The 13,173-nt window shown below is 37.9% G+C and overlaps 1 protein-coding gene across 1 annotated transcript; it reads left to right on the top strand.

The window, feature by feature from the left end:
* The first annotated feature begins 9,461 nt into the window (after positions 1-9,461).
* On the top strand, positions 9,462-10,443 carry LOC111243746 (uncharacterized). The gene has a single exon (XM_022789770.2). It carries the CDS (start codon positions 9,508-9,510, stop codon positions 10,441-10,443), a length of 936 nt encoding a protein of 311 aa, XP_022645505.2. The 5' UTR covers positions 9,462-9,507.
* Positions 10,444-13,173: the final 2,730 nt, after the last annotated feature.

Genomic DNA, 13,173 nt, shown 5'->3' with positions numbered 1-13,173 from the left:
TAATAATAGAAATAGGTGAGACGTTTTCGAGGTCGTCGAACATTCCACCTTTTGTGCAAACGAAAACGGTGGCCAAAATTAGGACCAAAGCACAACAGGTGTGAACGAAATTAGGTAAATCTAATGACTGAGCCCATAAACGAATCAGGAGCACAACAGATACATTGTCGATTGTGTATTATGCAAATCAAGCACATTGTCTACGCACGATATTCACATCAGACTGTGCTAAATAAAAATTACTGAATTATCAAGTTGTCTCCGTGAGAGTTCATACACATTATATCCTGCATAATTGCTACGAAAACAAGCCGAAGCTCAAGGCAGGAGGCAAAAAATCCATATTTTTTCTAAGCATAAAACAATCATCATACTACATTTTTTTGATCGATTTTAAAAATAATTTGTTGAACTTTGCCTAAAATGATACGATTCCATTATGGTGGTTTATTCTAGAAAAAAAAAAATAGAATAGGGAAAATAATAGGCCCACTACACAATATAGACCGTAAATATCTAACACTTCTATTCAGCAAAGAACCACGAGCACGAAATAGCAGGCCGAAATTGGCTAGATTGCTCAATTTTGCGTGAAAACCGTTCCGAAAAAAATAAGTCATATCAAGCACTAAAAGTAAGCCATGGAAGCCCTTAGAAATTCAATAGTAATAAATTGTTGATAAAATATATATAGGATATATCTAAAGAAAGAAAACTATTACAAATAATATCAACTTATAGAAAATCCCTTGGGCACATTTGAGCGCATATACATATACATAACAACAGTAGAGCAAAAGATACAGATACTTTATTTAACAAATCACAACAAATGTATTTAAACTATAAAATAATATATATATATATATAAAAGTTATCTAATCGTCACTATTTGCTTCTTAATCGAGAGGTATTTATTAGTTTATTCTGTTTTATAAGGTATTAGTCTAAAGCAGAGAACTTGTAACTTTAAGGTAGCGCGAGCTTTGTTTTCATTAAAGCCTTCCCAATTAGCAGAAGCTCTCTCGACTCTGCATTAATCAAATTTATTACGAGTCATGATAGGATTACCATCGGAGTGATAATTCTACCGCTATGGCCGACAGGCAGGTCTTATTCAGTTAGTGATAAATATATATAACATACCACTATATTATAACATGCATACTGAAATTATAGTGTAGCCGTTAGGCGCCTTATTTTAAAATGCCATCAGCCATAGTAACAAAGCAAAAATAACATTGCTTTCTAATAAAAATGGAAGGTAAGACGAAACTAGTGAGTCACTTTTTATTAAAGCATAGGCTACTAGCTGAGTTTGGTACATTATATTTTTGTACGTTTTGTAGATAAATTGCTTAGTTAATATTAAAAAAACCTATCGATTTTTTTTCTCTGCAAGTATCGATCGTTTAAATTTACTGTAAGCATTGCTGCCTTATATATGAGGCTATGCACGCGGAGTCCTCCGATGAGCAATGGCCGGTACAATGCGATCCTTAGCATTAACGTATTTGAAAATATATTTAATTTTAAATACATGTAAACAATGACCTCGTCCGGAGCTCTCGTTGATATCTTACACATTCATACTATTGTATATGTTAGAAGAAATAATAAGCCCTAGATCAACTATAATGTGATCTAAGAATTAGGATCAATAGATCAACAATCTACCATAGTTAATCCTTTCAGTCCTGACAACATTGGACCTCGGCTGCTGTGCCAACACAATTATTCGCTACCTTTCAATGGTAGCCTTTTGCACAAAATACGATCCTACCAAAATGGGCAACCGGTAGAACAAAGGTTCATTTTAAAAAATGCCTGTGATTGCACCCTAACTAAGAAAAATACTTTATTTCTACCAATCTACCACCTAAGCAATGGCAAATCAATTAAAATTTAAGTCAATTTGTATCTGCAGTGGCGAACTAATAAAGATCATCGTTCACGAATAAGGTCGTCGAGGGCGCCGATTTTTGCTCTGACAGATAGAATAATCGAACTTATTGCCACCGTTTATGGAAACTCCTGGCCCAATAACCTGCGTTTTTTTTGCCCCCTATATGTGACTCAAGTGTCTTAGAGTGTCTTGACTTGACACAGCTAAACTTATATGTTCATAGCAGATATTCCGAAAAATGTGGTTCCTTTATGTTTGATGAGCTCGAAAACGAATCTTAGCCAGGCGCTAATTAAAGCTTCCCCGATCTACTAGACTGACCCTAGTAATAGTTAGAGAACGCTGAGGCGCCCAAGAAGAAGCAGGCGGGTTATACACGAAGGGGTTACGCAAGCAGGATAAGGAATAATTTGGACGTTTGGAGAATTTGGTACGGTTTTTCATCTAGCAAAAACACCACTTAATTAAGTATTAACAGCTTGCAAGATGCTACATTTGACAGCAAAGCAGATCAGAGAAAGATTGTCGGCAAAGACGGAACCAGATCATGTTATACGAATATTACAGAACTGTGACAGGCGATGGTTTAGCGAGCATTGTAAATTTTATGGGTAACCCGTGCTAATGCTAAGTATAACAATTTTAGTAATTAACGGCGACGTTATCTTTTCTCTGTTAACGTTTTGCCTATCGGATGACGTAACATCGTACTAAAATATCGGCCATCTCTTTACAAATATGTGTGGAAACAGAGACGCTACGTTTACGAGTAGTTTAAGACTCAAACATTTAAATATTTGTTACTAAACAGATATAATAAGCCAATTGATATGGGGCCTCGGTCAGGAAACAGTTCCAAATTTAATTTGTATTCTTTTTTTTTTTTCGTCACCAATGATACCTAACTCATAATGGCTGTGTGCCTTTGGCTTGTACATGATTAGTATGTCCTCTTATTTAAAAAGATGCGCATGAGTCGTCCAGACGACGCTACCTACCCCTTTCTGCAAGTCTTGACAAAACATTCTAGCGTTATTTGTAGTGAACGCGTTGAATATTTACAGTGGTTAGAATATACGTAACTTATATTGAGTCAAATTAGGTAATTAAAAAAATAAAAACTTATGATAAAATCAGCAATACTTACGCTCAAGGTCCCGATTGATGTGTGCGCGTATGAATAGTAGATTCCGTCGTGAACTGGAAGTCAGGCCTTCAAAGCACATCTTCGTGTCTGCCTCGTGCTAATATGGCAATCAATCACAGTAGGCTATAGAAAGAACTTTTTGCTTATACTACTCTTAAGAATAACAGTGGAGGTTAATGAGGTTCTACCAATAGTAGTACGCTCATTTCATTAAAATGCCACTTTTTTCATTCATATATAATAAGTAAATCATGTATAAACTGTTAGCAGTCTCCAATAATCCATGGGAATTTCCAGTGAAACTAAATAAGGGATATATAGTTTGCCTCACCAGATACGTTATATCGTACAGATTTGTACTTTGCCATAGAATTATTATGCAATTTTCTTCATATAAAACGTCCTTTCTCATAAATTCAAATGATGCATGTCGTTCGATAATTTTCTACGAAAAACTTACCCCAAGAAAGCTTCCCTGATGCCAGATTGTAGCCTCAGGATGAATGAATATAGGAAAAATGTGGACTTTCTTGCAATGTCTCTAGTGTAGAATATAAGATCTAATGTAGTAATTAGGGTTTCGAAATCTTACAAAGAGACAGAAGCTATTCAAGGAATGGGTGGACGAAGATGCAACAACCTCAGTCGGAGCTACCGAAGAGATTTTTGCGACCCCGGAAACATACTCTCGTTAATGTACAGAAATTGATTTGAGCTATCGATAATTTTTAATGGCTGTTTTTATTTGTATAAACGAATTATAGCTGCGAATAGAATTGGATCGTAAGCGTTGCCTTATAGATTTCATACGACTAGAGACTCATGGTTTGATGACCGTGGGCGTTGACTGAGTGCCTATAACGGTTTTTCACAACTATTTAACAATAGATTTGTTGGTCTTCGGCTACTAGTACCTTAAAAGACAAATTAAATATTATGCCTCTAGTACTCAGCAGCATAATGCGATTAAGTAATTTGGCCAATGTTGTTCTTCGATCTGTTTTTATCTAGTATCCCTATATGGCATGAATCTTTGCTGTTCATTTATAACAGCACATAGAGGAGATCAGGTATAAATTCATATTTTTTTTCAATCATGTTTACGAATAGAACGAGGCTTCAGACTATGTTATATATTCCATAGGTTAGGTTTAAAGCAGCATCCCTCGGCTTGATAGTTATGGACTCTGACTAAAAGATTGACACGGCGGCTGGTTAATCGTACCTGTTAGGATATTGATGCCGTCGTTAAGTTATGGTGTTTCTATTACTTAACGGCATTACGATTTAAAATCAGATTATAGAGTCACCTTGATCACACCCAGGCACAAGCCCACCTCATCGAAAATCCTTCTAGGATTGGCTGCGCACCCCAAATAATAAAACCTCGCATTGCCTTCCCCTTTTGGCGCTTTTTTTGTTACATCAAGGGAGAGCACCCAATATCCTCACCCCGTTTTAAGACCTGTTCAAACTCCATTCGATATTTTTGGGGCTTCATATTTCAATCACCATGGTCAATCTCTGTCTGCCCCTAATCCGTTCAGCAGATTAAACTTATCCCCCAACTTCTCGTGGGGTGAACATTCTCTCTCATGTTTGACCTTACCCTTTGGTTCTATAGGGTATAAAACGGTTCTGGATACTGGTTACATCTATCTAGACCCTTCAAAGCATAAATACTTAAGGCTTGAAGTAAGTACATGAGTGAGCAATCACTGGTCGCATCTCTGACAACAATGGACGCAAACTTGCATCCGATATTAGCTGCCGTAGGCCTGATTCCGACATCTCATGTCAATCACTACCTACATACGGCCACTTCAGTTGGACGGATGCTAACAAGATCATCGCGCAGATCCAGATCATCTTCCGCCTCCGCGTCTCCTGCGCCTCAAACTATACCAACGGTACGTCGCGTTCGTATATCCCCTGCAATACGACAGGCTCGGGTTGGTCCGACAAACGATGACAAGAGATTGCAATGTGGCTGGTGCGCGTACCAAACCGAAAATCGTCAGCATATGACACGTCACGTTATGCGGCACACACAAGAAAAGCCCTTTAGATGTCCTTATTGCCCGCATAGATTTTCCAGGAACGATGCCCTGAAGAATCATATAAAAATACACGTCACAGAGAATCCTCTTCAGTGTACGGACTGTAAATTCATGGCTACGACTTTGGAGGATCTTAAAAATCACGAAAAACAAGATCACAAGCATGCTTGTAAAGCATGTAGCGAAGTATTCTCTACGAACAAAAGTTTGCGATGCCACGAGGCAAAACATTGCAGCTTTCGGTGCAAACACTGCAAATTCTCGTCGATTTACCGCAAGAAGGTCGAGGGGCACGTTCGTTTGGAACATAGCGCCGGGAGCGAAAGTATCGTTGAGATGAGGTTGCTTCCTGTAACAAAATAATTAAAATACCGATTTGGGCTCTCTCAAGATTTGCCCCATTATCTAGCTGCAAACATTGAGCCTGACATTAGGTAGCTGAATCGTGCTCACCGTGCCTGAATCTCATGTCTGCAGCTGTATGCACATACAGCAGTTTTCCTAAGAGAATATCTAGAGGGATGCCGCTTGTTGGGACGGGGCCTGGTTTCCTAGAGCCTATGCAAATTGCTAGGGTTATTATTGGTACCAGAATAAATAAAAATCGAATAAAGGCTTTATGTAGTTTTAATTTAAGTTGCTACTGTTGTTTTTGACATTTGGCTTTGAAAAAAATATTGTGTATCATCTAACTATAACATGTTGTGTATTTGATGACTTTTCGTGTAATACCGCCATTATTTGGAGCTTCATTCATTGCAAACCGAAAGTTTTGTGCGGGAATTAAGACCTGATATGTCCAATAAATAGTCAACATCATTAAACCAAAGCATTTTGAACAAGAAACCAGGGCCAATTACAGAATAAATCAATCGATTTTTACGATAAAAACTTTGTTTATTTTGTTATAACAATAATAACAAGTAGATGATTATCAAGATTTTTTTTCCGGGCCAATAGACTGATGGAACTCATTTAAAAAACAATTAATAAATAAGGTACATCTCTTTTAACCGAACGCATTTTGCAACTTAAAACATACGAAATAGTTTACTGTCACCTTGTCGAACATCTGATGGCGCGGAGCACTTATTTATAATGTTATCTGATTTGACATCAGACAAATATCAGAGCAGAAAAGTTACAAATCAAAACCTGGAATGAAGAAAAATAAAGCTAAAAAGCAACGCTTTTTTTAAGTACAAAAGGTTAGTGAAACATTTCGAACAGTTAACGTATTGTTACCGCTATACTATAATTTTTCCTCACGCGAACATAATAATGCATTGGCTTTTAGATAAGTTGGTAGTACAACCCGTTCTTAAATGATTATCTAGTTTGGCCTACTTAACCGTTTGATCAATTCGGGACCAACCTCTCTTCGTAATTCGGATATCTCTAGGTTGGGTTAGGTTAGGGAGCTGACTTGAGGGTCATGCCGATTTTAGAGTCAACGTTGAAGCTCATCCCAGTACCCAGCATTAAGCAGATTGGACCCAAATAAATAAATAGAATAAATTTTCATTTCGAATAAAATTTAATGATATATCGACTTTCGGTACCGATGTAGGCGCTTTGCTTTCTAGAACATCTGAGTAAGAAACATTATTATAGTCTGTGGCAATGTCGAGTGCATTTACTCAGCCATACAATTTTAGCATATAATATATACAAGATAAACACGACAGAACAGTGTGGATCCTGAGAATGATCATCAGGTATAGTGGCAAGGAGTGCAGCGACAGAAAGCATTGCTAACATCTATATTATAGGTCCTGTTTGTCAGGAAGCTCTTTATATGTTATATATAAAAATATATATGTTATATATATATATATATATATATATATATATATATATATATATATGTTATATGTTATATATAAAAAATGGCGAAAAAAAAAACCAATTAATTTCATATAACTTATATATAGAAGTAGGGAACGTTAGGTCATCAGTGGCACTGATTTAGATCTAAAGGTATTATTATGACGTATTCGAGGTAGACTAGGCAGCATATTCCTGTTGTTCTCTATTGAAGCCTCGCATCCAAGCTAAACGGAATGAATCTAATTAGAATTAGATCTATCAAGCACAAGTTCTGTCAATGTGGTAATAATTGACAACAAGCTGCCAAAGGACACTGGCGATATTTTTCCAAGTGCTTTCGGACCGCATAATGCTACTTGGTGTCGATATTAACCAGCGGCTGAACTAATAATGGTCGTTAGATCGAATGTATGTTTAGAAAACTAACGGTGTTGAACGCTATACTATTTGAACAAAAAAATTGGAAACATCCCATTGGCCTTTCGTGTGCAGAACGTTTAAGGCCCTATTGCAAATTACATTTTTCACTATCGGGGGTTTGCGGCACAGTACTTCCTAAAATGACTTAGGCCTCATTCAGAAAATACCACTCTCTTGTTAAAGTATAAAAATTTATTATCGCAGAACGTGCCGCTTGATCCGTAGGAAGATACTTGATTAAAAGAAAAGTCCCGTTGGGTACATACGTAAGCAATATTTGTGTACGATTCTCTAAAACATCGCTTTATTAAGCATCTAGATTGATTTAATAATATGAATACATGACAGGCATCGATTATTAAGAGTTCATAATAAACGACAACGAGATACGATACCGTAGAGAAATACCGCTCAGTCCTATTTTAATGAAGGCCTCAATCAGTCAACGGCCTAATATAATAACTCACAAATGATTTTGAAAATGAAAATTTCACTTTTGCTAGGAGATCCAAATACGGGATACTCGGCAGAAATATGTCAACGGTAGAACAGTTATAACTTAATTGAAATTGTAGCATAACATAATTAATACAGAAGAATGGGACGTCATCACGGAGTAATAATTGAAAAGAAGCTTTAAATTCGTTTTAGGCTAGTTTAAGATAAATATCAATATCGTGTTGAAGTGTGGCTCTTTAAAAAACAAAATGAAGCCTAAGATAACCTTTAATAAACTTATATTTCAAATGCTCGTTGTCGTGCCTAACCTTGACATGTTTGACACCGTATATATACATAAATATGCTGGCGCGCTACCTAATTTTCGGATTCGGGTCGACTCAAAGACATATTTCTTAGCTTCTCATTCTAGCCGGAGATTTGCAGCTTGAACGCCGCCATATTGTTTACCTTTAGATCCGTCGTAACATGCAAACGAATTCGTTTTGCGCATAGCTAAGTCCAAGTAGGTGTTGTTTAAGCTGTAGGCGCAACTGCAACACTTTTGTGAAACCTACCTGTACAAAAACGCTTCGAAACTATTAGGCCAATGTAGAGTTGAGTCAGGTGGTCCCGGGAAACTTATTGGAACAGCAAAGAGCAGAGTCACTAACTGAAGTGTTAGGTAAAACAGATTACAGACAGAAGGTGTAGATCGGTGCTATATATTTTATACGTTTCGTCTCCATTGCAGGAATTTCTGCAGTAAAAATTACTTCTGAGTTATCACGTTGTTAATACAGTAAAATATACAAAAGAACTTAATATATTCAAATGGCTGAGACTCACTAGCAAAAGACCTAATTTCCTGAATCGTCTACCAATTCGTTGGAACAATTTTTTTTTTTTTTTTTTAATATTAACCCGTTAGCTTGTATCAGAAAAAACGTATAAGTTGAATTTCCAATTTTTCGTTAGTTTGCTGCTTGTATTAACATCGCTTAGGATTTCATATGTGATAGTAACTCTGGTTAGCGTAACCATATATTAGCTACTCAAGGGTAACTTCGTGTGTAGGTGCTACTTGCGCCTCCTCACCTATTATATACATTTAGATCGATAGACGAGTAGATAACGTATTAGTATGAAGTTATGCAACATAAGACCGGAGTCCCTCATACGCGGGTGTTCAGTACTCTCGTCTGAACTGATTAAGCCACAAAAGCTAAAGATTAATTTCAATCAATGTAGCAGCGAAGACGACTCTGCAGTGATTGTCAATGACTAAATTTGAACTTCAGTACCCCTGTTACTTAAGAGTAGAGCAGAAAATAAAGCAATACCGTATCACATAATTCAAATTCCAATTAAATCCCCTAAATTCAATGAAATGTTATTGGATTTAAGACCGCGCCCCATTCGTCCAACCTCCTGAGGTCTTCGTATTTTCAAACACCGTCGGTTACATAAACCAACCCCATCAAACCCCGCACCTGCCACAAATATTAACCCTATCTTCCGCGATCGCGCCTTGTATACCTCAATTGCTCTAACCCATTAACACTCTCTCTCCGGCGGATTGACCCTCTCTTAAATATACTGTACATAAGACTGTGTTTTCCCGTCATCTGGCACAATTGGCAAATCATTTTGAGCAGAGGTGAACCTCACAAGTGAACTTCAGCTAGTCGTTCCTTTGAATCAAAATGGACATTAATGTAAATGATTTCGAAATTGCGCAGGCCTTGCTTCTGTTATCAGTACCTAAGTTATACAGAAATATGGCTGCTTCGGCTGGCCAAGTACTTTTGGACGCTTCGACAGGCTCGATGAAAACCGGTATCAATGCAAGTTCCATCTCAGGTCCAGACCAGGTCGATGGTGAAAACTCGATTGTGCCTGCGAGGTCGGTAGTCGAAGTAGATGAGGTCAACGACGTCGATCTCGAGATATCCGTGTCGACTTCGACTGCTGTGCATGACGTTGCTCGCTTATCCCCGGCCAGTTTGGGTGGTCAGGTTATCACGGTGGATGGTAGCAAAGAACTTCGGTGCAAATTGTGCCCTTATGAAACCAGACGTCGACAGCATTTAGAACGTCACGTTTTGCGGCACACAAACGAAAGGCCTTTTGTGTGCCCGCACTGTTTACGACGGTTTTCCAGGAAGGATTCTTTGACGAAGCACGTGAGCACACATGCGGGAGACACGCCTGGTCAATGCGTGTATTGCTGTCATATGGCTTCCGACAAGAAGGACCTTGAAAACCATATGAAGGAAAAGCACATCCATTTCTGTAAGGTATGCCGAAGAAAGTTCCCTACAAATAAGACTTTGCGCGGGCATGAAGCAAAGCATTGTAAATTCGGTTGTAAACACTGTGTTTTCTCGTCAATTTTTCGTAACAAGGTCGAGCGCCATGTTCGTCTGGAACATAACGCAGATGACGAAAGCGTCGTTGTAATCCGATTGCTTTCCTCTGCATCCCAAGAGTTATCAGAGCACTCCCAACGGCAGTCGCACTTATCCCAAGGACAGGACGAGCCTTCTCAGGAACTGACTGAAACGCCTCAAGAGCCACTCGATTTGAGACTACGTAAAAATCTTTATTTAGAACTGGCAAATCTACACGAGAAAAAATGAAATCAACAGTGAACAAACAATGCAATCACTACTACTCATATGATCTATGTAAATATTGTAAACACAGTGTGCTTAATTGTATTCTTCACCTTACATTATAATTAATAAGTAAATGAAGAAAAATGTATTGAAAGATATGAAAGAAATTATTTTGTGTTTAATCATTTATTCAGCATTGCTTAAAGATACCACACACAAATTAATATCGCAGGAATATGTAGTTCACAAGTATGATACTATATAACAGATTCCATCCAGTGATCCCAATGCCCAATGTTACGGTAATCTACCTATTAGGCTGCTATAGGCGAAAGCGAACCTAGTGTATTTTAAATTGAATACATTTTGAGCTAGTTCATCTTGAATGATGATTTTTAATATGCCTTAGATGTAATTTGCCTTGTTTTATACGTTCAGCTTCAGAAGAGCCATGTAATACTATTATTAATGCCGCCGCCTAATTTCCCTATCTACGACTTCTCAAAGTAACTCGGTAGTGGGGTTTGCTTGCTGACCATTGCGTTGTTTAGGGCATAGTATTCCCAGTAATCACACGGACTTAAAAAAATAAGCAGACTGAAACACACGTCAAATATTCCTTTACTCAATTCACGGGGTAGTTGAGGCACGACGATGAAATCTGACGTCATCAGGTAACCAGACTGCGTGCTTTTAATTTTCGTACCAACGATCAATAAGTCTTCTGGAAGGCTCGAGCTAGCAGACTGAACTCATTGTTTTATTTTCCATATATATCTTATAATAGCAGATGCTCGTAATGTTGTACTACCATCACTTTTCATTTGAACCTATTCCATAATCACCAAACTATTTCTCTGCAGGACGACGCCATTCTCTCGCCTAGTCCCTCTCCCGCTGATGGTAGAGCTTGGGCCATGTCTTGTCTTAGCAGTAGGGATGGGTTCCTTTTGTTAATTAACGATTAACAAATTAGCTGACCTAGAGTTAATTTACGGAAAACCCATATTTATTCAAGTTTTAGAACTGTTAGTACATGGCTTATAATTAATATAACACATTATATATGCTATGCCAGTTTTGGTCAGCAGAGCTTTTAGCATTGCAGTGCATCCCTGCCCTCGGCTCCTGACACTTACTCGCCTCTTCGCTGGTTTTAAACACTCCACTTTTCGTTTTTGAAACGTTTGCATCATTAACGTACAGTGTCTTACTCCTTTTGGCCTATTATCCCAATTTTCGATGAACTTCGGCAACTCAATGGCCTTGGAGAAGCAAAAACCTGTGGCGTGTTCACTTTAGAGTAGACCCGATTTTCGCTCACAAGTTTCTAGAAGACTGAAGTATTTACCAGCAACATTTTTCCTCTTTATTTATTTACACACATTTATAGCCATTTTGTCTGCTGGCGGCGCGTTGTGCAAAATAAATTTTGAAGACCGTCCGATTTGCATGTAACAGCCTCCGCGTTAACTTGGCGAGGTCATTACAGCTGTGACTCATCATCATGTGCCGAAAACAATAGATGGGTAAGGACTTAATACACGAAATCAATCGCTAATCAAATCGATCGTCTCCCAGCATTAGCTGTGAAACAGACTACGTGGTAACTTCGTTTACGTTTAGTCACTCGTTATGGGATCAAGCGTGTTTGGATGGAGCCTTCTGCTCCATTGACAACTACCCCCGAACCATCTGCTTTTAGTTGGTATTTTTCTTATTAGACGGAAGGATGTCGCGTTGAATTTTACGCTTGGCACATACCGTCCGTCTTCTAGACTATACCTCACTGGCCCTTTTACAATCCATACAATTCAAATTATTATCAAATAATCTTATCATAAACATTTATGGAATAAATCAGTTTTCTCTTAACCGAAAGCAGACATGATTACGTTAGTCAATGACCGACTCTTGTTGTAGTGACCTGTTACATAAAGACTATCCTAGTGATCAGATGTTACCCTATAGAAATCCATCGCCTTGGAAAGTAGCGAAGTGTCACCCTTTGAATACATCTCGATACTCGTCAAGTGATGCTCAGAGATAAGGGAAGGTGATCCCCGATGAACAATGTAGATCCTGACAGGGGGGTGTTCACTATAGTAGCTTATGCAATCTTGGGATAAGAATTAGGGCTTCATTGGGTCGCGCGAAGTGTCTTCTAGGGCCATAGGTTTTCATAGAGCCTTGTAACGACAGGTCTCAGAAGACAATGTCACAAAGGCAAGGTGTCCTCGACGTAAATATATCGCAAATGCCCGAATAATATACAAATATTGCCATATTTACTTTTGATCTCGTCTATGTAAACGAGTCTCATTAATAATAATAAGCATGTAAATCCTTCAGAAATGTCTCGGAAAATTTGAAATCGAACACAAGACCTTTAGAATGAATTGTGCTGACACACAAGTTATTTTATTGCGCGATTAAATCAGATTTTTACAAAGTTATAGATTTATTTTCGTTATAATATTTATTATAAATGCAAAACTCTTCACTTACTTAGATCGGTGACCACGGCGCATGTGATATATTTTTTTTGGGTTTAAGTTATAGCGTCAATGCAAACCACGATCGGTAACTGGTTGTAGAATGGGGCAACTTTTCGCGCTAGTTATAGTCCATTGTCAAACCTGCTCGTTATGGGGTTTGTAAGGTACATAAGATAGACTTTAATGAGCAATTGTAGGTATTCGACAAGGATATATTTTAAAAAGCTTCAACGTTAAACACCACATATTTTAA

The sequence above is a fragment of the Varroa destructor genome, unplaced genomic scaffold, assembly GCF_002443255.2.
Source record: "Varroa destructor unplaced genomic scaffold, Vdes_3.0 BEIS01000002.1, whole genome shotgun sequence".
Classification (NCBI taxonomy): Eukaryota; Metazoa; Arthropoda; class Arachnida; order Mesostigmata; family Varroidae; genus Varroa; species Varroa destructor.
This window is presented reverse-complemented; position numbering and strand designations above follow the sequence as displayed.

What these genes read in the sequence shown, in the direction of transcription:
- LOC111243746 (XM_022789770.2), top strand. Translation starts at nt 9,508, where the DNA reads ATGGACATTAATGTAAATGATTTCGAAATTGCGCAGGCCTTGCTTCTG.